At 44.8% G+C, this 25,326-nt stretch overlaps 1 protein-coding gene across 2 annotated transcripts in view; it reads right to left on the bottom strand.

Moving 5' to 3' along the window:
• LOC133375493 (protein EFR3 homolog A) overlaps window positions 1–25,326 on the bottom strand; it is a 58,294-nt gene that overhangs the window by 19,892 nt on the left and 13,076 nt on the right. For both annotated transcript variants that reach the window (XM_061607136.1, XM_061607137.1), the window contains exons 3-14: window positions 24,391–24,467; window positions 21,538–21,665; window positions 20,650–20,800; window positions 18,229–18,350; window positions 16,172–16,321; window positions 15,820–15,957; window positions 13,000–13,078; window positions 11,705–11,840; window positions 6,257–6,424; window positions 3,779–3,893; window positions 1,205–1,256; window positions 351–523 (exon numbers count right to left, since the gene is read on the bottom strand). In XM_061607136.1, the coding sequence (XP_061463120.1) occupies window positions 351–523; window positions 1,205–1,256; window positions 3,779–3,893; window positions 6,257–6,424; window positions 11,705–11,840; window positions 13,000–13,078; window positions 15,820–15,957; window positions 16,172–16,321; window positions 18,229–18,350; window positions 20,650–20,800; window positions 21,538–21,665; window positions 24,391–24,467 (1,489 nt within the window). The remainder of the gene's footprint in view (window positions 1–350; window positions 524–1,204; window positions 1,257–3,778; window positions 3,894–6,256; window positions 6,425–11,704; window positions 11,841–12,999; window positions 13,079–15,819; window positions 15,958–16,171; window positions 16,322–18,228; window positions 18,351–20,649; window positions 20,801–21,537; window positions 21,666–24,390; window positions 24,468–25,326) is intronic.

Genomic DNA, 25,326 nt, shown 5'->3' with positions numbered 1-25,326 from the left:
GGTGACCTCATTATGGCCGTCACCTGATTAAAAAAAATCTTAGCTAATTAACTGTATAAGTTTTAGGTGATCAACTGATTAAATCTTCACAAAAAAACAGGTTATAAAGAAAAAGGTACAATGTGCTTTCCAATAATGCATACGTAGTCGGCATTTGCCATCTCAGGGGAATCCTTTTGTCAATCAAAATGTTTTTAATAGATTACTGGGCCAATATTGCATCCCTACATTTATATACAGCAAAATGATTTTACAGTTTAAATTTGAAATAACGGTAAAGATTATTATTTTATTTTCCTGAGGCTGTTTAAGGCAAAGCATTATTTAAACTTGATTTCATGGTGTCCTACCTTATTCCTCTAAGCTTTGCTCTGTTGTCGTGCCGATCAATAAGATTGTGTAGTATTTCCAGGACCAGTTGCCGGAGCTCACAGTCCTCCATGAGCGAAGATGACAGCAGAGGATCAAGAAACGGGGCCGACAGAACAGTCATAATGCTTTTGGCGTTGTACCCTGAGGTGACCTGCCAAACAATCCCAGATAAAGCAAGTGTTACTGACGCGAATCTCATTCGTCCACAATATTCAGAATGGCAGCAGGTTGAATAAACGTAAGTGCTACTCAAGTACAGGACTACATTAAAGTGAGTTTGCACAGTGAATCCAGATATCTAGAAATCTGAGGGTTGGATCACACCGTGCGGATGCCACAAACAGGAGAGCAGAACCCGTGGCCCACAACGGCCAGGTCTGATGCCAGCTGGAGTCCAATAACATCACGAGGGCCCCAGATTAACCACCCTTGCAGAAGAGTATGGAAACACAACGAGCATGTGTCTTCCCACCACCTGGACAATGTGCCCTGTGTGATCCATCCATCCCATGTTGTGGTAGATTGGCCATGTGTACATGCCTCCTCACAGGCAATGTTCTGTCCATAGTGCAGGACATAGCACATGGGTCCAAGACACCCCACAAGAACCACCATCTAACTGTGCAGCAGATGGGGGTGGATTGTGCTTTGACCTAACCCCATAGAGTTATCATCCCAGACTGAAATGAACCAAAGCATTTAAACTTAAGGATGAACCATGCATCCTATTCAGTGGCAAAAGCCTAGAGACTGTGTGTACCAGTGAAAACTGACACATCTTCCCACCCCACAATACAACTATGCTCATCTGTAGAACAAATATTGGACTTACCATAAGCAAAGACCGCAGCAACATGATCTGAATCCTCCTGGTTCCCAAATCCCTGGTGGTGGGGGGAGCAGGAAAACACTTTAGAACGGCACAGTTCAAGGATCCAGTTCACCAACTATTGTTTTGTTTTAGGTTGTTTGTAATGCTGTATTTTAAAATTGGTGTAACCTGCCCTGGGACCTTTGGGTGAAGGGTGAGTACTTAATAACAACAACTAAAATTGAGGGCAAGCAGCATTTCTGAGTGGTAATTACAGGAGAGCCACAGCTAACCACTTAGTTTGGGCAAGTCACCATCCCTTCCAGGCCAGCAGCCTACTGAACTCATCTCTGAAGCCACCCTCAACATACAGATGCATACAGAGCAGACTGGCAAAGAACACTCAACAACATTTTTTTGTAGTTCTCTCCAAGGTGGCGCCGCAGAAATCAAATGCAACACAGGAGGTGGCTGCTTCAGAAGACATCTGCTGACATTTCAGACAAGATCATCATGGCAGATGTAACTTCCTATCCCTCATCCCTTGCTGTGATTCACTGTTGGCACCCATTTCCTGCCCATGGATGCCTGGAATGACACGATGCCCTGAAGGGCCATTCCTGCCATACCAGCACTGAGGTAGCAGGCATGGCCAGCTGGTGATGCAAGGGCTCACTTTCGTCACATGCGCCACTGAGGGCTGGTTCAGCAGGAAGGAGTCAGAAAATGGCGAAAGGCAGCAGTGGGAGGCGACAAGGAGGGACAAGCGCAGCTTATAGGCACAAGTCTTGCAAGCTTCCTAAGACAACCTTCTCCGTCCTGCATGACTGTTTTGGTTCCCTAGGCAGGTTTGCAAGATGCAGTACCAGAAATGGACCCGAGGTGAACTCAGTTTGTGCAAAGACTTGTAATGGCCTGTGAGCCTCGCTCCTCCAATCCGGTCAACCGCTGGTCTCCTCCCCTTTTAATTCCACCCATGATCCTTTGCTTGCCCCCTCTCTTTCAGTCTGGAACTCCCAGAACTGTCGGCTAGGAAGTGCCATCTCTCTGCTTTCAGAACCATGGTCTTCTGGGATGCTTTTGGATTAACACACACACACACACACAAGGTCCCAACTGGAATGAAGCCTTAATACGTGCAGGTGTCATGGACGAGAGAGTATGGAAAAAGTGATCTGTTACAGATGCTTAATTGTTTTCAATTTATAGCCCAACACATCCCTAAAGGGAGCATCTTGCTTCAGGGCTGCTGGGATCACAAAGGCAGCAGGAACCACAAAAGACAGTAAAGGCTTCCAGGCTGAGTGCTGGCAAAAAAGCCTCCAGCAACCAGGGGCAAGGCCTGTTGCAATACTGCACATGTCCAGCGGGAGGAGGAGGAGCAGCGGCATGCCTCAATCGCATGATGGTGGCCCCACAGATCAATGGGTCCAATTCCATTTGGAAAGGTGTTTGCAAGGTTCTCTAGCTGACTGCACACGGAGCCTTGGCTTTGTCTTAGATCCCATCATCTCCTGTGCTCCCCGTATTCCAGCACTGAGCAGGGGGTTGGACTTGATGGCCTTATAGGCCCCTTCCAACTCTACTGTTCTATGATTCTATTCATTCCATTGCCCAGTCATGTTGCTTCACCCTACAGAGTACTTGCAAAAAAACCCTCAGTCCTTCCTCAATCTCTCAGTTGAAACACCAGTTCATGCTCTGACAGATCTCCTGCTTTGAGTACTGTAAACTCTGTTTCTCTGGCCTTCCATGATAAGTCCTCTCAGCTCTATCCAGAATCCAGGAGCTCAAACTATTCCCTTCCCCAGTCACTCAGACCACGAGACAGCGCTCCTCAGATCCCATCACTGGCTTTTCTCCCCGCTCCCATGGCCAACACACACCTCTTGTTCTTACTTTTAAACCTCGCCCCAGCCCATTCTACCCTTTCACCCTGGCTTTCCCATTAAATACTTGCCTATTATGATTGTGTTCATTGCCTTATACCTAAAGAAGTCTCAAGGCAACTTACAACCCCCCCCAAAAAATGCATTCAGGTATTAAAATGAAGAGATTAAAACATACAAAATACTAAAAGTGACCGTGCATGGATTCCAGGCCACAGGCCCATGAGCTCTGCTCTTCTAACTCTACCACCCTTGGACATCTGAACATCTCCTGCTCTCCGAAACAACTCTGCCAGTTCTCCCTTGCTGTTTCCCATGCCTAGAACACTCCTTGTCAGAATATGTGGGAGGTATCATCTGTCTCTTTTTCTCTTATCTTTCAAGTCCCTCCTTTAAAATAAAAACACCTCTTCTGTGAACCCTTTGGCCTAAACCTCTTAGTCTTCCCCCTGAACTGAATCGAAACCTAAACATGCACAACCGCATTTGCGTACATCCATCGCTGTTACCTCCTGTCAACGTTTAGATTGTGAGCTCTTTCCAGGGCAGAGACCGTGTACATAACTCTCATACAATGCCATGCCCATCAGTGGTACTACAGAAACAACACCATCACTAGAAATACTAATAATGGACCGCAACAACTTTAAGAGCAGCAACTCCGCAACCAGGGTTTTAAAACAGGGCCCAGAGGAAAAGTACAAACCCAGGCTGGCTGGTGTCCACAGTCTGAGACGCTGACCCAAACACAGGAACTTTCCCCATAACGAACATCATAATCTCAGACCGCTGGTAATCTGGAAGGTTGCTTCCAAAGAAACCTACAGAACAGAAAGGGAAGGAAGGAAGAACCAGCACTGTCCCATCTGACCATAAAACAGAGAAAGCCTGAAAATTCAAGGATTAAACTGAATCCACGTCATTTAGCTTGTATTCCCCCCACATCTTCTGAAAAAACAGTTGCCTTGCGTGAACAAACCTGGTTGGCCTGGTTGGGACAATCTTCTGGCCTGGTTGGGACAATCTTCCCCAGTTTACAAAACCAGGAATGAGCAGCTGAGCCAAGCACTCCTCCTTTTCCCCTCCCTCCCCTCCTTGGGCTTCGGTGCTTCATGCCTGGTTCCTACTCAGCCAGAGATCCTTGGTGTCCAAACTGGGAAAATTATGGCTAAATGTCCGTTAACAGTCAATCCTGACATTAAGACCATCAGTAAACCTGAGTTTCCTGGTTTAAACATAGCAGGGAACTCTGGCCTAATGGAAACTAGGAATGAATTAATTTTAAGTCATGTCTATACAGCTTTATTTTTTGGGTTGGGGGAATCTCAAAGCAGCTTACAACTTAGATTAAAACATCAGACAAAACATCACAAAATATTAAAAGGAATCATTACAAATGTAAGTCAAATATAAAAGACACATTCAAAACAGCATAATTAACAAAAAAGTATTCTCTTAAGCATAAACATTACAGACAAAAATCAAATACAAAAATACAACAAATTCCACAAAACGACATTGTTAGTAATTAAAAATAATTGAGATAGAAGCTGCATCCCCACACATAAACACATAGCTGTTGTTGTTATGTGCCTTCAAGTCGACTACGACTTATGGCGACCCTATGAATCAACGACCTCCAAGAGCATCTGTCATGAACCACCCTGTTCAGATCTTGTAAGTTCAGGTCTGTGGCTTCCTTGATGGAATCAACCCATCTTCTGTTTGGCCTTCCTCTTTTTCTACTCCTGTTTTCCCCAGCATTATTGTCTTTTCTAGGGAATCATGTCTTCTCATGACGTGTCCAAAGTAGGATAACCTCAGTTTCATCATTTTAGCTTCTAGAAACCTCTCCCAAATATGTCCTTAGTAGCCCTCCACATCCAGGACTCACTCAGATTCATTCCCATCAACCACACAAATTAGCCAATATCCAGCCAGCCAATTATTAAGGAGCAAATGTTTGGTCCACAAAAAATACAGAGCAGTATCAAGCATAACGTACAACCCATTTACCCACTTCCATCTAGGGCAATGTGATGTCATACAAACAGCCATGTTACCCCTCCCTTTCTGTCTCTCACCCAGGTAGGGACACGCTCTATCCCAGTGGAGTCTCTCACACTTGAGCTGGGTACTGGGCAACTTTGAAACACACAGAACATGACAACCCAGACTCTCACTCCGGGCAGCAAAAGCACAACTCCAGCTACCTACCAATCAATAATACAACACCACTTGCCTTCTCCTACCAGGTAACACATTCAACAGTACAAATTTAAAGGGAGTGATGCCCTCCTGGAGACCCTGAAATGTCTGCATTGCAGCAACTTTCTTAGCTGATCTGTGGGCTCGACACAAATCTGTTAGCTGCAGGTGTTTCCACTCTCCTCCCCTGGAACCAGCAATAGTGTCCAGGTTTGGTTGGGCACCTAGGAACAGGGTGGGCAAACAAGTAGAATGGCCTCTCCCCTGTCCCAGAAGCCCTCGCCAGCTGCATCAGAGGGAGAAGGGGAGGAAAGGGGGGGAAGAGCAGAGCAGGGGGGGCAAGCAGATGGAACAGCCCCCTCCCTGTCTCAGCTCCCCCCTCACAGGTCAGTCCCAAAGCCAGCACATGAGGGGCAGGGGAGGGGCAAGGGAGGAGCTCGTTTACAAAGCTGGGAAAGATCATCCAGACCAGGCTGCTGTCAACTTTTCAGCTCCATTTGTGGTTTTCTTCTCTTAAAAGGCTAAGGTTTGTTCTGAACCCCACAAATGTGTGGTATTTCCAAGGAGAATTGACCCAATTTCTGAAAAGTAGAACAAAAATGCTGAACTACCTCCCCGTCTTGGTAGAAAGTCCTTAAATGAGAAAAACTAAGCCTCTTACCATGAAGTACAGAAACGAAGCCAGAGTGGCGGCTGGCATGGAGGCTGGAACCCTTGTGGGTAGGACTCAAGACAGGTAACGAGCCTAGGCTCAAAGCTCAGCTAGGAAGCTCCCTGGATAACCTAAGGCCAGTTACAATCTCTCAGCCTAGACCGCTCCACAGGGTTGTTGGGAGGATAAAATAGGATGGAGGACCACATAACACTCCCCTGAGCTCCCTGCCCCAAAATGCAACAGTCCATAAATGTAATCAAAGCGGGGTTTCATTTTAAGCTAACATATAAACCTGCACCAAGGACTCTTAATTTAACTCACCGATAGTTTGAATGATGGCATTCTGGACGATCTTTTCATCGCTCTCCTTCGAGCGGGCGCTAAGGCCAGCAGTGCCGCCATCAGAGTCACGGTTGTTGCCCAGTTCAAAGTCCACACTCAAGCTCAAGTGCTTCAGCAGGGTGTTGAACACCTCCAGGACAGTTGGGCCTGCAGAGAAGGTGACACACACTTCAATCCCATTTGTGGAGGAAAGGGAACTTTTAGTGCACTGGATGACAGAAACAAAGGCTATTTATTTATTTACTAGCAAGATTTATAAACAACATCTCAGGGCAGTTAACAACATAACCATAAACACTGTAATAAAACAGAAAAATACATAAGCTGTATATTAGTGATACCTTAATGGGGGGCTCCAACCCCTCAGGTAAACAGCCACATTTAAACTGGCATAAATCTATACCTGCAGGTTCCCTATCAGAAATCTTCTCTGCAAAAATATTTTAAGAACAGCCTCCACCAGGTGCTGACAGAAGGCATCTGTGAGCTCCTCCACAAACCTCAGGAACGGCAGGCACGTGTCTGTATACCCACAGCATTCCCCATAGCGGGAGGCCACCATGCTCTAATTAACTGGACCATGCTGCAGACAGCTGTGACCCAAGAAATGCACCCCAGGAACTCTCGGAATGTCACAGAGGACATTGGGGTGAAAAATCTAAGGCAGGTGGGGAGAGACCTGTTGCACGCAGTGGGTTTCCCAGAAGACGCATCTGGCTGGCCACTGTGAAGAGAGAATGCTGGACTAGATGTGTCTTCTTTGGCCTGATCCAGCAGGCTCTTCTTATGTTGTGGTTCGTATATAGCAGGGGAGGGGAACCTCAGGTCTGGGAACTGCAGGAGGCCTCTCTCCATCTAGCCTTTGGAGCTGCCATTTGGTCACACTCCCTCTCCCCCAGGCCACATCCTTCATTGGCCCTGCTCGTGCTTTTCCCTGACTGGGCGGTGTCCTTGATCTGGGATATTGCCTCTTGAAGAGAGAGGCGGGTGGGTATAGAAACGTCTGACTTCTGTGTGGCTAGAATGCAGCCCTCCTATATAAAGAGTCCACCTCCATTTCTCCACCCACTGCTGCTTATGACCCTGCCCATCCCTGGCATGCAGGCCCTCCGCGAAGGCTTCCCATGAGGGAATGCGGCTCTTGGGCTTAAAAAGGTTTGCCACCACTTCTGGCATATAGCCACAGACCCACTAATCCATAGATGTGTGAAGGAGCCTTGTGGCTTTATAAGAGACCACAATGGCAAGTTTGGAAATGGAGCAAGCTGGATAATGAGCTTCCCACTTTTTAGCCACTGGCTGCTAGTGGAGCAACAGACAGGAGCAGATCTTGCTGCCTTCCTCATTGGCTGGCAAATCAACAGGTTACCGCTCTGGGAGGCCTACCGATACCACACACACAAAAAGACCATATACACACACACACAAATCATAGGATCAGAGATCTATATGGCAATAGCCTGCAAGGAATTGCTACCGACGCTACAGCTGCATAGAGCGAGGTTATGAGGTGGACGTAGGAACCCGCTTTCTCGAGAGAACTTTGGGGAGAGTTGTGTGCATTTGGGCCCCGCGTGAGAGCCAGGGTGAATGGGCGGAATCCTGGGTGAGATGCTGAGTGGGGAAGTGTGAAGGAATTTGTTGTGTTGGTATATTTATTTATTAATAATTTGTATCACGTATGAGTTATTTGTATTATGGTTTTATCGTGTACTTTTTATAATACTTCTTGTGGTTTTTTTCTTTTCTGTACACCACTTAGAGATATTTTTATATATTAAGCGGTATAGAAATAGTCTAAATAAATAAATAACGGATGGGAAATGCGCCTGTTGGGTGGAGCACCATAATCTTGATCTCCTTGTGCAAGCTCTACACAGGCACACAGATCTCAGTACCCAACACAATGCCTGCAACCATCAGAACTGTGAATTGGTAGCATGTTGTCTTTTACACCACAGAATGCTAAGAATAAGGTTATGTTAATCGCCCTGGACACAGTGATGCAGTCGATGTTCCTGTAAAGGTAAAGTGTTTTTGGTGCCTTGTTTGCCGCCCTGGGCTCCTGCTGGGAGGAAGGGCGGGATACAAAATAAATAAATAAAAATAAATTGGGGTGGGGTGAACAGGAATTCACACAGAAATTTGACTAGAGATCATGGGTTCTTGGCAAATTTTAAAGACTGAATCTTTAAAGAACTCCCTCCCTGCCAAGCTGTCAGGCATACTATTCTTGTTCAGGAGACAATACAAGACTTATTTATTTCTGCAAGATTTTCGAACACGAGGCAGGCCATTCCATTGGCTTCAGCTTATCGCTGACCATGGTATTGCTTTATTGTATTTTGCGTTACTTTGGACTGTGACTTTTGTTTTTAAAGACTGTATTTTTGTGATTGTTAGCCACTCTAGGTTCCTGTGTGAGGAAGGGTGGGGGTACAATAAATAAATATTAATTATTATTCATATTTACTTGTAATATTACTCTGCCTTCAAGAATTTTAGAACATTTCCTCTTGATCAGTTTTTCCACACCTTGCTTTCCCCATTTCCTACACAGCATCCGAAGTAGTAGGCTGTCACCTACAAAGGCTCATGCCATTTTTAAATGAAAAGCTTATTAAAAGTTAGTCTGAAGGTGACATCAAACCCACTGCCCGTTGGTTTAGACCAGGCCAAACTCCTTGTCCATGTTGTTTACTCTGGAAGGCAGTGGATCTCTAGTCTAGGGCTTTGTTGGAAAAGGTGGCCTGAACATGTAATATGTGTGTTCCCTATTTGAGCCTATTTTAACTGGAGATACTGAGGGCTGAACCTGGGGCCTTTTGCATTCATAGCAGGAGTTCTACCATTGAGTTATGATGGGGTAATGGATTATAGGTGATGAGACAAACCCAGGTGTCAGGAAGAACTGCCACCAGATATGGTGACAAATTTGTATGCATGTCTGCAAATTAGTAGAATTCCGTAATGAAGATGCCACCACCCCATATTTGGAGCAATGCTTTACAATTGGCTAGGGCTCCTCTACCGTGAACAAGTTAAATCAGCCGATAATCAAGCCCACAGCGGTTGGGGGAAGCCAGAATCAGGTCCCACTGGTCAGATCCAGTTCCCTGCCCTGGTTTACACATATCAGTTTTGAACTAAAAAAAAATCATCTTCTGAATTCAGAGCTGCTTGCCTGCTTCCATTCTCCTTGTGCTCAGTGCCAGCTCTGCCAGATGCAGCTGATTCTGGAGGTACCACAAAGGGACCATAAACTACTGTTTGACGTCAGATCAAGTAGCTTCCAATTTGCCAGCCAACAGCAAACCATGGTTTGCCAATTCAAATATGACCCTTAAGACTCCCCCCTGCTCTCCAGTTTTGCACTACAACTCCCATCAGCCCCAAAGAGCACAACTGCTCTAGTCACAGTTTCATTAATTGTGGTTTAGTGTGATGCCTAAATTAAGGCTTATGCTGTAATCCTAACCCCACTGAATTCAATAGGACTTACTTCTGAGTAGGCATGGTTAGGATTGCACTGTTAAGTCTTCTTTTGACCACAAGGGTTAGGTTCTACAGATACTTTAAATCCAAACATCTATAGCAGCTTATCTTTTTAATACTAATAATTTGAGGACCACAGCTGCAAAGAGGTAAAACATATAAACACAACTCATGAATGAGTTTCCCCACACACACAGAGCTCAACTCTTTTTAAGATACGAAAAAGGACATCACTAGGGGACTCAAAGATTTCTCCAGATTTCACTGCTGGGAAGCAACTTCTTCCCTTCTGCAGGGAGAGTTCAGACTCTGGAGCAAAGGGGGAAAAAGCCATTTATACACCAGAGTCAAAACCAGACCAACAGCAGATCAAGAGGCCAGCAATTCTATCGCAACGGGTTTATCAGCAGGAAGCCTAGCAAAAAGAGGCTTCAGAGAATTTCCATTGTAGAAGTCACTGAATTAAATACACTCACCCCAACAGAAAAAGCAACAGAAAAACAACCATGAATATCAACAGCCTGGATCTTCTGCCTTGTAGTTAAGTATTGTTCATCGATCTTTTACACCAAGGTTCACAGGTATCCTTACCATCTGGATATCCTCCTGCACTTAGATCTTCCATCTTGACAGTCTGGCACAATGCTTCATCACAAGGACTCCCTTCCCAAGATTCCATTGATTGCACAAAAAACTATCCAAGCATCCTTTCACCCTCTTCTCCAGGCACTGTTCATCCCTCTTGTTTCAGGATCGCACCACGCCCCCTGCTGCTACTCCTGTCTTGGCTTGGAGAGCTTGAGACTTCCTGCCAGGTCTACACTTGCCTCCTTCTCAAGGTCTGAGCCTACAGACCCTGGGTTTTATCTCCAGACCAATTATCAGTAATTAGTCCTTCCATGCTGTGATCATTTCCTCAAGAATTCCTGGCCTTAGAGGACTGAGTCCTCTAATAACACTATTGGGTCACACCTCTGTTTACTACAACTACTTCCTGTCACAACTCACAGAAAAGGATAAATTAACTTTAAGCACACATATCCTGCAGCTGTTAAAAGGAAACTCTGATTTAGCAAATATTTTATATTGGAATAGTAAATATACAAAAGAGGGTGGGACAAGAATTAGACATTGTCATGAAACTGTAGCATGGTTCAGAATGGTTATTGTAAAATGGCTCAGACGCAGAGAATTGTGGGGATTTCATCTTGGGAGGAGATGGGCCTCTGAGTGAGTGGAAAACTTTTACGTTTCATTCTCAGCTGCCGTTAATTAAGAGCTACAGAAGCAGCGCCTGGTTACCTCTGTTATCTGCTGAGAGCCTGGTACTCAGGGTCAAGCAGGCCTGAGAGAGCTGAGATCAGGGGGGAAGAAAGGGGCCTGTGAGGCGCGAAAAGTGAAGAAGCTTCGGGAAGATTACTTCACTGGAAAGCCCCGATTGGCTAATGTACTGTGAGCTGTTGGTAGGGATGCTACAGGGTGAGACCTATAGCTTTGATCCCCTGGGTTCCATCTAGACGGGTGGTTACCTGAGTGGGGTTCCATTCCCTTCACTACCCCACTTATGCCTCTCTGAGGAGAGGTGAGACTTACAACAACTACCTCGTCAAGTAAGTAGAATAGGCTAGTTAGTTTTGTTATGTTTGGTTGTGTCTGAACTCTCTTATATATCTTACCTAAACCCCTGGTTGGGTGTAGGTTTTAAGGAATTGTTCTGCTGCTATTAATTGTGCACTTATATTTTATTAATAAAGCCACTTCTTATTTACCCTTGTGTGTTCATTGTTGAAGGGCAACTTTGGCTCTGAACCTGGAACCTTGGCCACTGACGACAAACTTCTGTGTTTTGGCTTTGTCCTGTGTGTTTCCATAACTAACCAGCCCTTCCCAAAAGTCCCAGGTTTTAAATAATATTCATTTAGCCAATCTCACCAATGGATCCTTTAGCCGCAATGGCTACCGCCTCCAAAAGGACTTGGATGATACCAGCTCGAACTCGAGGAGAGTCTCGCTTGCAGCAATCCAGGTGCCCCAGGATTTCCTGTATCACATGATGAGAGTACTGTGCCTGGGAAGGAAGCAGCAAAACTTTACCACAGCCCTTCAAAACTACAGCTATGGCTCTGCAGTTGGCCATTCTCCATCGATAACTAACTGATAATGCCAAGACACATTTGCACAGCACCAGGGTTGGGTGCTTCAGAGAACCCAGCGGATGAATCTCTGTCCTGCCCAAGCCATTTTACAATCTAAAGAAGCATTTGATAAAAAGATATGAATTGGAAGAATATATGGGGAGGGGCGGAAGAGCACACAGATCAGTGGACTCATTGGAGGTCCAGAAAAAGTGTTGTGCGTTTAGAGCAGCAATCTGTAGGAAGAGAAGGAGATGACCCGACAGGCGGGTGGAATCCCACCCCCGCTTCTCAGATCTACTCAACTAAATTCAAGCCCATCCATGAACAAATGATCTTCCAGTTCCTCCCTCTGGAATTATCTGTATTTAGGATGTTCTGATCAACTCTTTTGTTCTGTTTTTGAGCAGTATTCCCTAAAACATGGTATTGACTGTGAACTCAGCTTTGTGGAGATTTATTTAAGACATTTTTATCCCAGCTCTTTGCCTCAATATGAGGCAATTGAAGCGGCTCACAATCACCCTACAAACAAAAAAATTCAAAAATAATCAAATATAAACTAAAAACTGAAAAGAGATACAAGCAAAACAGATATATCTATCAAACTAGAAAGCAAGGGAATAAAACCAGTAAGCAAGAGAGAGAAATAGGAGTGTGTGTAGGGGGGTGCATACTTTATATATTTTGTATTCTACGTAGAGATTTTGATGTTTAAGTGGTATATAAATACTGTTACTCACAGAGAGAGAGAAAGGGGGCAACACATGAAAAACATGCTATAACAGAAACATTTTTTCAGCCTGCAAACATGAGAGGATACTCAAAACTCCATTTGACACCATCACAAAAACATCTTAAGAATCTGAGAGAAGAAAATTAAACCGTGTAAGCCAGAAGCTAATGATAAATCCTCCGACACAAACAACACTGGGAAGAACATTATGGGTCCGTTCTTTTCCTCCAGTGTTGTAAGGCTGACACTGCAAACATACTGGGGGGCTGCTATTGCTTCTAACCAAGCTTCTTCCTTAGTCTTAATGGGATAACATATTTCTGACTGACTATGAAAGGGGAATACAGTAATCTTACCTGTATGGAGTACATAATTATTTTGAAGCAATGGACAGCAAATTCATTGGGGTCCCATAGCTTGTGATGGTCTAAATGCCTGTTAAAAATAAACACTTATTAGTGGAAGATGCTTGAGGGTTTGGACCTGATGGTATCATAAGGTACGGAATACAGCAATGGCAGAATGACTGACATGTCACCCACTGGTGTTAAGGGGCAACAAAGAGCAAGACAAATCCAATGCCACTTGGCATTGCTTTACTGAATCAGTTCATAGGTTGGAACAAATCCATGTTCTCTCAGAACTGCAACGACGTGTCTGGCTGACTTCTCCTGTGAAGCTGCTCTGGGACTTGCTGGGGGGTACTTTAAACCCAGACCTGGTGGACTCTGATCTAGATGGAGGAAACAGGGACTTAATCTTCCATACCGGCTCAGTGTCGGACTGGGATAACCTTTCTTGTATCCACTACAGGAAGGGACTATTCTAACTTGTACATTTGCACGCTGATCTTTTATTTATTTTGTTTGTCTTGTTTATTATTGTCTATTACGATAAATAAACCTTTTAAAATAAACAAACAATTATTAAGTACCTGTAACAGCTTCAACACTTAAGAGGTTTGTTTGGATGACATGCTAAACCATAGTTAACATAGTTTATAAAACTTGGTTAAAGAGGAGCTATTTTGCAGATGATCATATTAACTATAGTTTGTTAGGACACAGCTAAGTTTATCTGAGTTAATCTTGGCGATGCCTTCTCAGCAGCTCTAGCCTGCCATCCCAAAGTCCTTTAGGAATATAGGAAGTGGCCTTATATTGAGCCAGACCATTGGTCCATCTAGTCCAGTACTAGCTACCCTGACTGGCAAGATGCTCTCCCAGCTGTACCTGGAGATGCTGGGAATTAGAATCATAGAATAGAATCAGAATTGTAGAGTTGGAAGGGGCCTACAAGGCCATAGAGTCCAACCCCCTGCTCAATGAAGGAATCCAACCGACAGGTGGCTGTTTAGCTGCTCTTGAATGCTTCCAATGTGGGAGTCATTGGTTCCACTGTAGTACCGCTCTAACATGGGGCTCCACATGAATATTTAGAAGGGGAAAGTCAGAAACTATACTGTGTGAGTAATTTATAACTGATATGATATGTACTTGGACATCTGCACACAAGTACGAAGTGCATTGTTAAGAAGCTTAGCCTTAAAATAAAAGGACAACTGGAACACTCAAGGGCCAGAGTTAATGAGCTTTTGTATCCAGAGCATAACCAGCTCTGCTCTTTTACTCCCATTATGGAATGACATATTCTCAGTTGCCTTCTGCATGCACTGAGTCTTTCAATGATTCAGGAACATTCTCACTGTTGGTTGTCATTCAAAAGCCAAGATCCCCAAAGATGGACTGAATTACAATCGAAACACATTGTGAACTGTTCACATGCGCCCAGGTGTTCAAGTGAACACCTGTCACAAAAGGACTGAAAAACATTATTTCACAGTAGAGAAAAGGGCTGTTCAAATCCAAATGTAAAGAAGGTTTGTTTAATGTCAAACTAAATAAATAAAAACTACTAGCTAATGAGAAATCCCCAGATCTTAACTTGCCCGCTAGGGATTTTAAAGATGACGATGCGGGAGGGATGCTCCTATTTCAGTTTGCCGTCTTCCATGGATTCTCTCCACCCCTTCCTTCTCTCTTTGCTGTTGCCTCCTTCTGCTTATTCATTCCACCCATGAAGGAAAAGGCTGCCGCAGTGTCATTTCTTCAGGCCAAGCACAGAAGCACAGTGCTCTCAGGCTGTCCCACCACATCCTCCATCATCCTCTGCTGTGCGGATGCAGGGAGTATTAAGCAGCAAATGGCCCGACTGGTTGTCCCTGCACAATCTTGCAACCAGCAGGGATTCTTGGCTGGCAAAACGTGATGTATTCAAATGAGGAGCACAGGGAGGTATGTATGCCTACGGGGAGGGAGAGGGGAATCAAATCCCATCTGCTGCAGCATTGGTTTCTGAAGCCTCCAAGCTGAAGGTGGGGGATTTCGTTTGGAAATGTATTACGTTTGTCCTTTCTCTTATCAAGGCAGCACACACAAGGTTATCCCATTTTATTCTGTTATTAATCCAATAAGGTGGTTTAAGCAACTTGTTCAAAGCTACCCTGCCAGCTTCATGCCTGAGTGGGGATTGGACACAAATCTTGGCAGTACAAGTCCATATTCTGTCCACTACACCACGCTGCTCTCTGTTGTTTAGCTCACAAAACACAGATGGTTATGTAGCAATGTGAAAGATCAGAACAGCTGAGAGGAACACAGTGTTCCCATAATGTTTCAGCAGTCACAGCAAAAGAGCCTTGAGGGAGTTTGCCAATGATCTCAAATGTATGTTCTGCCCCTGGAAATTCCAAAGGATTCTGGAGACTTCCTACTCAATCATCTCAGGCTCTGCAAGTGGCAGGGGAGACTCTATTGATGGTGAAGCCACTGGCTGATGCCTGGTTGGCATTGTCCCATGACAGGGCCTTCTTGGTGGTGGTTCCCAGTTTGTGGAAGACCCTCCCTGGTGAGGTGCATCCGTCTTCTTCATTATTAACATTCAGGAGGAACTTAAAAACATTTCTTTTTACCAGGGCATTTGATGGCTGAAAGGTTATTCCTGGCAACCTTGAAATTATTAGCTGTGAAGGGATTTTAATTGGTTTTTAATAGTTTTTAGATATGTTTTTTGTTTTATTTTTAATTGTATCATTTTAACATTCTGGTATTTGCTACCCTGGGCTCCTCTGGGAGGAAGGGTGGGGCAGAAATGTAACAAATAAAAAAAATGCTCACGCAAAGACAGGTCTGACAGCATTATTCATGTTTCCATAGGTAGCACGGCCCAGCAGTTCTCTGAAGCAATTCTCAGCCAGCACAGCCGGGTTCTCCTCTTTCTCGCCTCCTGTTGGAGAGGAGGGTGGGCCAATTCGACTGGAACAAAACACACATTTGGATAGGGTTGCCAGGTTTCAGCACAGACATCACACTCCACCAGCCATCAGCCACTGCACCTCCCACTCACACCCATCTACTCTCCTCCTCGTGCCCATCCATGTCACAGTTGCCGCCCTTTCATTTCCAGGGAAGAAGCAAGGCAACGGTCAGAGGGAATGAAAGGATCTGGCCATCTAAGAGACGGACATACCTGTCGACGTCTTCTATCTTCTGCATATTATAAAGCAGTGAGGGAACAATCTTGTCCATATGCTGAGGCTCCCATATGGTGGCTCGGAGCTCATCATTCACAGTTTTGCGAACTACCCCCTGGATGCCCCTGATGCCAGCAATTCGGATCCTGGTAGAAGCAGCAGCGACATTTTCATGAAAGGAAGGAACATGAGAAGGTAAGGCTTAGAGATTTACTTTACCAAGAGGCAACAGGGATAGCCAATCCAATAACTGAGACTCAAAAACAAGCATCTCTATGCAGGCATACATATTGGATGAAGGTGCATACGGAAGTATATAAAAAAAGCAGAGGGGTGGACTTGATGGCCTTGTAGCCCCCTTCCAACTCTACTATTCTATGCTTCTATGAAAAACAGGAGCCAACCCTTATTTTTTGCCCCTGTGGTGTGCAGCCACTGAGCTTCCCCGTGCCTTCACTCAACAATCGACAGACATGTCTGCCTCTCTGGCAAGGAGTGCTGATTTCCTTGTCAGCTTTGCCCCTCCTCTCATGCTCCCAGTTGGCGCTCCGCCATTTGCGCTTGTTTAAATGTTCTGATTTATGATTATACACATAAACAATCATGCAGCGTTTGTTTGTTTTTTAAAAATAATGTTTTTAAGCTGAACAACTGTTCCAAGGCAGGGCACTTTGTGATGTCATGGGCCCCCAAGACAATCAGCACTCTATACAGCCCCTTCTGCTTCAAACGGGCAGAATGTGCTCCCCATCAGTTCAGTGCTCAAAGAGAAGACTGTACCTATGACAAAAGCATGATGAATGTGTTCTCCTGAGTGGGATGGCTCCTGTTCTTATTTACATCTGTTTCACCACCATCACTATTCCTAACTCTGCCTTAAGAGCTATATTATTAATGAATGGTGATACCATGTTTTGATACATATTGCTGTTCTGTTGATTGAGCATCGAGAGTCGCTTTGGACATATTTCTTGTGGAAGAGCAACGCACATGTTTCTTCTTCATCATGCACTCCCCAGTTACAGTGAAAAGGAGAGGCCTCTCCCTTCATAAGGTTCTCACAAATAAACCATTTCTCACCACTGTGCATGCACGCACACACGCACACACACACAAAAAAAATCTATCTTGAAAATGGCCAAGACAAACACTTGAGCAATACTGTCTCCTGCCCCTACCAGCTGTTGACAATTGGGAGGTTCAGGAAAAACTAGAAGCCCGTGCTGTGGTTTTCTGTTCTTCCACACATGCTCAGGGTGGGAGAGTCCCTGAGCCCTAAAGCCCCTCACTACTCATAAAATGCTTTTTCCACCTCTGATTGCTGAAATGACCTAGAATTCCAGCTTCAAAAGAAAGCAAAATGTTTCCTCTCAGGAAAAAAAACACCAAAACAAAAGTCTAAATATCAAAAAACACGCCACAGCTAGGGAATTGACAGGCAGGTTACAATAACACCTGATATTCTGATAGCCCTGTTAAATAGGCTGCATTTAATAATTGCCTTGGAAAAAGTAGCCTAGTAGCAGAAGTGACCCTTTATGGGCGGGTGTCATGCCAAGCTCGTCAAGAGCCACCTCTGGTAGCCTCTGGCAAGCTGAAATGACCTTTGAGTGACTAGGCAAGGAAACATTTAGAAGCCGAAAGAGAGCAAGTTCCCTTTTTCCCCTTCAAGGTATCAATGCATCACAAATGACTAGCATAGGTTATCTTCAGGCAAGCAGGGCAGGGAGTTTTGTGGACTCCTGCGCAAGTGACTTAAGCTACAAAGTACATTTGTTTGGCAGAGCTTTCCTCCGCAAGTCTCAGCAGAAGATTTGATACTACAAAAAGGAACACTTTATTTATTTAACAAAATTTACATACCGCTTAAAAGTAAAGACCTCTAAGCACTTTATATATAAAAAAAGGAACAAAACTCCACTGAAAGTGCTTGGCAGAGCATTACTGGAGGAAGACTTGGACTCTTGTCACCAGAGATGGCCTCAACAGCCTGCTAATTTAGAGAACGGCGAAAGCAAAGTGCTCCCGTCCCTCATCGCATATTGCCACTTACTCATTCCGTATTTCTGGGTCATTATGGCAGGAGTGGCACATGCCACTGAAGCGGGACACGAAGAAGTCATAGCGACGGTGGTAGGAAGGTGTGTCCTCCTCAATGTTTGCAAACTTGACAAACTGCAGGAGAGAAGGGAGGAAGGAAGAGGAGCCGGTACAGTTTCAAAGCAAATGAACGACCTGGTGCTTAGCATCATCCAGCCCCAAAATGCTGCAATTCCCCAGTGACAGTGAAAATTATCCAGAAAGTAGTACCACTGACAGCTTATAGCAGAGGTCCACACGTTGTGTTCCCTGGACCACCAGTGGACCACCAGCTTCATTCAGGGGGTCCACAGCATGTCCACAAAAAACAATGTGAATATTTAATAATTGCATTTTCATTGCTTCTGTTATTTCTGATACTGTGTTTCATTCTACTACAATTTGAGTTCTGTGGAATGCATAATCGCAATACAATAAAATACAACCTAAGAAATGAAATGAAGCCACGGAAATACCATTTAAATCCATACAGCATCTAGCATGGCGCAGTACAATTGCTACAACAGGGAGAAAAATACATTAAGTGGTCTGCCAAGACCATCAGCAATTTTCATGTGGTCTGGGGGGGGGAGGTTTGAGAGCCCCTGGTTTATAGCATGTAGAATAAAGGCAGAGGCAGAGTAAAACTGATTTTTATTACCCATCTTTCTTTTCTCTAATCATTTATGCCTGGCCATTCCTGCATTATCACCCCCTTCCTTTGGTGGAAGAGATCACACGTAAGGCTTTCCATAAGGGCAATCTTCTCTTGCTCTCCCAATCCTACAGGGCAACTACAGCAAAAGGCACATTTAACACAGGGGAGCACCTGCCTTCGTACCAGGCCCGATGCTCAAAACTCATGGTGACTCAAGTTTAGCTGCTCATAGACTTGCTGCAATGCCCTCCTGCAGAACGCAGCCCTTTGGAGACAAAGTGGCTGGATTCGGTTACCGTGAAACCATATTGCAGGCGGCAGGCAGCGTGACGGTCTGCCAGCAGAAGCAAAGGTCATCGCTAATGCAGCAGTGGTTTTGAGAGGTAACAGAATATCTTTCACTGAGAAGACAAAGTAAAACTGAGCTTCAGTTTAAAGGCTTGCACGCTGCTGCTGGAGAGATATAAAAAATACGGTGGCACAGAGGAACCTGGCAGAGAGGCAAGCAAAGAGTATGAATGCCGCATCTGATGGGCCGAAAGAGGGTCTTCTCAGTCTTCCAGAGCTGTCCTCCTTGATGGAGGATGCACTTCTAGGTGCCAGGCTCACCAAAGGGAAGCTACGTCTCCAGAGAGGCTTTCATACACCACTGTTCCTCAGCAGCCAACTCATGCCTTTCATCAGGATTATGGCCAGAGAGGAGGGCTTCCTCCTTCCCAACCTGTGCCTTTAAAGGAGTTGTGGATCAGGGCCTTCCTCAACCCACCTGAGGTTTGAGGGAGAAGGTGGCCTGGGCTACTCTCTTCCCTCTTCTGCACCTAAAGGCAGGCTTGCCCACCAGTAGCCGCACACGCACGCACGCACATCCCACACCTTCAACACAGATTTATGTTTCCAGGAAGGATAACAGAATAAGAAACAAAAGCTGCTATTTAAAATAATAACAACAAGACATACACACTATAAAGCATATTAAAGCAAAACTAAAACAGCAAAAGCCAGTGTAAACAGATGGCAACATTAAACTGCCTTAAAGAGTGCTTATATTAGAAATTCTTTAAACGTTTGGGAAACAGAGAGGTTTTCGCCTGGTGCTTAAATGAGAGTAATGAGGCCTCTAGGGCCTCTTTGGGAAGGGCCTTCCAGAAGAGAGGGGCCACCACATAAAATGCTTCTCCCTCAGTCGTCACCCACAGCCCTTCACTTCATTTCTAAGAGGGGCACGAATGATCAGTTTCACCCAGTCAGAGGAGGCGGCAATGCTCAGGGACAACATATGGCTAGCCAGCATCATAACCAGGACAGCACTTTGCTTATTTTCAGCAATTAAGTCACCCGTGTGCTTGTTGGTTTTTTAATTATTTAACAACAACAAAACCCATCAGATTTCAAAGATTAAACAAGCTGAAGGACACACATTGATTTAACATGGATTCACCTCTGCCTCCCAGCTCAAGGCTGGTGGTTGGACTACATCACCAGACAAGTGAATCTGAATTCCCAACTCCTGTGATGTTATCCTCGCTTTAGACTTCTAAACTCCCCGGAACAGTCCCCTGCATATACACAGGGCAATGCCTGACGATGCAGCTCCATCACACTACTAGGGATGTGGAAGGACCTGCCATCTTATAAGCCTCTCACAAGCTATACACTTTGCACAGCTCCTCCTGAGCCCTTTGTCAGGGCACTAAACCAACTCCAGCTTGTGGGGGAATCCAAGGAGAATTCACTCACCGAGTTGGTTCCCAGGACTTGCAGCCGGGGCTCTCCGGACTCCAGCAGCTTGGCCACCATGTGGAGGAAACTCTCCACGAATGGCTTGATGCTTTGAGAATGACAAGCCATGAGAAGCTGGTCCAGGGCTTCCATAGCAATGAAGACATACCTGGGAGCAAATTGAGAACGGAGAGAGGTAAACACAGGCCTCACTTAGGAAAGCAGCTCTGCCTGTTAGTCCGCAAACATGGCCAGACCCAAAACATTTCTACTAGCTGGTCTGCACTCACTTTATCTGTTGTCAATAATCTGTGGTGCACTGACAGCCTATGGGGGGCTGGGGGAGAGAGAACCCACCCTCTTCCCATTTATAAATATCATCCAGCCTGCTTGCCTGGGGTAATCCTTATTTATTTATTAAACTTATATCCTGCCCTTCCTCTCAGAAGGAGCCCAGAGCGGCAAACAAAAACACTAAAAACACTCTAAAACATCTTAAAAACAAAAGACTTTAAAACATATTAAAACAATACATCTTTAAAAAATCTTTAAAAAAAAAAACTTTAAAAACATCTTAGAAAGCAATTCCAGCACAGACACAGACTGAGCTAAAAGAGGTGCCACAAAGACAACAGAGATGGTGCCAATCTAATGTTTAAGGGGAGGGAATTCCACAGGGTAGGTGCCGCCACACTAAAGGTCCGTTTCCTATGTTGTGCGGAACGGACCTCCTGATAAGATGGTCTCTGCAGGAGGCCCTCACCTGCAGAGCGCAGAGATCGACTGGGGATATAAGGGGTAAGACGGTCTTTCAGGTATTTCTTCCTTGTCACAGGAAAGGAGGCAAGTGGCTTTCTGCCAGAGCAAAACTAAGAAGCAAAATTTAAAGCAGTGTTTGGGTCTTACCCACAGCGGTGTCTGACAACATCCCTGCTCAGCCTCTCTGCCAAATAGGCACCAATTCGATCAAGCTTCTCTGGGGCAGAGACGGCATAAAAGGTCAGTTTCTCCATGTCCGCTTTGACCAGGCCATCCTACAGAGGAGAATGCCAGAAAACATTTTTTTAAATAAATGCAGCTCCAGCAATTAGTGTTCATAAAGCAGTTTGCTGTTTCCATCCCACAAGGTCTCTTTCTTCTGCTTATCTTCAACTAAATTCAGTACCCCTAACCAAATGTGGTGTTTTGTCATCTAGACACAGAATACAAACCCACGAAAACACAAGGAGGAAGAGTGGAAAAAACCAACTCTATGACAAAGAAGCAAGCAACAAGCTCATCGCCGGTGTTCAGTTATTGCCATGGGCTTCCCACACAATCAACTTTGCGGAATGCAAGGGCCATTTTTAAAATGAAAGAGAAAAAATGCATAATATGGTGGGGTTTTGCTGCAGGGAAAAGGGTGGCCTCACTCATGTCTGCCACATGCTTTTAAAAGGCTACCTGAGTGCTCCTGTGGTTAAGTGATACAGCAGGAGGGGTACTCTGCTTCTAAACAATAAAACATATATTTTAAAAAATCAAACTTCAAAAAACAGTGAACAAATTTGCACTAGCCATACTGGGGATGATGGGAAAGGTCTTGTGTCACTTATCTTTAGTGATGTCACAAGTGCTATCCAATATGTGTCCATGACACTTGTACAGCTATATGCCATACAGCATTAACATATATGCCACGGAAGAGTTAATAGGAAGGGAGGGGGGAACTGCATGATCATGGTGGGAAAACACAGCTGATTGGGTGCTGGAAAAAGGCAGAAAGACTACCCCACAGGAAGCCCACTAAATTCCCTGCAACCAGTGGCCCTGATTCTATAGGATGCCACTACAGGAGGCTTGGACAAAGGCAGTAAGATCAAGGGCCTTCTATGTTGTGGCCTCCTCTCTCTCAAATTCCCTGTGGAGGGAAGCTCACCTTCTGACATTTACAGGGCAATCCAAATGGTAGAAAGACAGAAGAGGGACAGCCGGTAGAGGAGGAGCCGGTGGAATGCTCCACGGCATCCACTTCCCACTTGGGAGCCACTGGCCCAAAGAATCATAGAACAGTAGAATTGGAAGGGGCCTATAAGGCCATCAAGCCCAACCCCCTGCTCAATGCAGGAATCCAAATCAAAGCATTCCCGACAGATGGCTGTCCAGCTGCCTCTTGAAGGCTTCCATCATTCATGTGTGCATGAGAGGGAAGGAAGAAGCTAGCTCCCACGGATTGGCCTCTCAAAGTAAGTGCTCCCTCTAGACAGCCATTACAATTTTTTCCTGGCCGGCCTTTTGGCCAGCAGAGTTTCCTGGTGGATCAGGACCCGGGGAGGGCGCCAAACACAAGGAGGATCTCACATAAGTCCCACACACATACAGCTCCATCCCCACCACACCCCATTTTCGGGGCTTCCACTGGCTTCCACCAGCCCTCCATCCGCCAGACTGGGCTCAGCTGCAGCAGAGGACTTCTGCCAGTGGAGCCCGGCAGTGTCAGGAGTCTGCCAGAGCAGCTGGGAGTCCTCAGCATCCAACTCCCTCCAGCCCAGCAGAAAGATCAGTTGGACTGCGCCCTTAAAAGGCTCCCGATGACCTTTATGTGCAGAAAAGCCTTTACAATTCTGGAGGGTTGGATCAAGCTGGCTTTAATTTATTGTTGTTTGAGCTGTTGGTTTTAGAGTGTGGCTTTCAAGCTGTTTTTAAATGGTTTCTATTCTACTAACTGATGTTTGTTGTGATCTGCTTTAAGCAAAGCATACTTAAATAAAACAAAATAAATAAGCATATACTGTGTGAAAGCCCTATGACAGGTGTGAATATACTTGCTGTATTCAGAACCTGGTGATGCTAAAGCCAGCTTCCCAGTGACAAAGTAGCCAGCCACCCTTATGAAGACACATCTAGCATTTTATTTACTTAAGCATTTCTATGCCATCCCACGATATAAAGTTCTCTGTATGGCTTACAATAAATAAAAAAATGATTTAAATACAAAGTAAGACGTTGTTGTTCTTATGTGCCTTCAAGTCGACCACGACTTATGGCGACCCTATGAATCAGCGACCACCAAGAGCACCTGTCATGAACCGCCCTGTTCAGATCTTGTAAGTTCAGGTCTGTGGCTTCCTTGATGGAATCAATCCATCTCTTGTTTGGCCTTCCTCTACTCCCTTCTGTTTTTCCAAGCATTATTGTCTTTTCTAATGAATCATGTCTTCTCATGATGTATCCAAAGTATGATAACCTCAGTTTCATCATTTTAGCTTCTAATGATAGTTCTGGTTTAATTTGTGCTAACACCCAATTATTTGTCTTTTTCGCAGTCCATGGTATCCACAAAGCTCTCCTCCAACACCACATTTCAAATGAGTTGATTTTTCTCTTATCCGCTTTTTTCACTGTCCAACTTTCACATCCATACATAGAGATCGGGAATGCCATGGCCTGAATGATCCTGACTTCAGTGTTCAGTGATACATCTTTGCACTTGGGGACCTTTTCTAGTTCTCTCACAGCTGCCCTCCCCAGTCCTAGCCTTCTTCTGATTTCTTGACTATTGTCTCCATTTGGGTTAATGACTGTACCAAGGTCAACTCAGAGGAAGGCAATGGTAAACCACCTCTGAATATCTCTTACCACGAAAACTCTGAGTAGAGTATCCAAAGATAGACGTAGAATCATAAAATTAAAAAACTACACAGATATAAAACCCTCAAAACTCACTGCCCCCCTTTCCCCCACCTGAAATTAAAACACAGCCCACAAGTTCTCACTTACTTTGGGGTCTTCAGGGAATATGTTATCTACCAGGCGTTTGTAACGAGGGCGTAAGGCCGCACAGCAGCAGCAGACTCCTGCAAAAACAATTGCCGTGAGAACCAAGAGTGGAAGAGATGTGGCCTTTATTTAAAAATGGAATCTCCATTTCCAGTGCCATCAATGCTCATGTTCTGCAGCTTTTCATATATACTCACTTTTGGTGGGAAACTGTCTCACATATATGATAGGTTCAAGAATTTAACCATATTTTAATGGTGGAAAAAAACGCAACTAAATGCATATACTTCAGTGCAACAGTGAAGACCAGCTCCCCTGGTCCCAACTTCAGATTTCAGATCATGACACCATGGCGGAAACACTGTGTGGCTTTAAGCCAGTTTTAGATCACAAGACATAGCTCATCCCGCAATTGACATGAAGATGCTTAGAGATGTGCTTCCTAATAGAGAACATGAGGCAGCTTTTAAGCCCACACATAATTACGTATATGTTTTGAGCATCTAGTCACTATAAAAAAAACCAGCATGAACACTCACGCGCACACACACACGTTATTTGAATCTGCACAGAGAATCAAACCACTACAAAGAAATTTCAGCATGCAAGAAATTTGGAAATATCCTTGGAAGTCAAAGAAATGGTTCCACATGCCCCTAAACACTATGTTCACAATTAAAACCTTGGGAAAGATAGGTAGAAATTCAAAGGGTATCCTATTCACCAGCAGAAAAAAAGCAAGATTGCCTAATTAAGACTATACTTGCCTAGAAGTAAGCCCCACTGAACTCTGTGGGAATTACATCTGATCTGTAAAGGGGCCTTTTTGTCGGAACTAGACAGTTGAGCCAAACTTTATTCTGTGCTCTACTGAATTGACTGTGGAGGTTCCCTAATTTGAGTATGGGTGGACTTTCATGAAAACAGCAAAAGATA

Source organism: Rhineura floridana, chromosome 1, assembly GCF_030035675.1.
Source record: "Rhineura floridana isolate rRhiFlo1 chromosome 1, rRhiFlo1.hap2, whole genome shotgun sequence".
Lineage (NCBI taxonomy): Eukaryota > Metazoa > Chordata > Lepidosauria > Squamata > Rhineuridae > Rhineura > Rhineura floridana.
The sequence above is the reverse complement of the archived record's forward strand: the minus strand, read 5'-3'. Positions and strand labels throughout refer to the sequence as shown.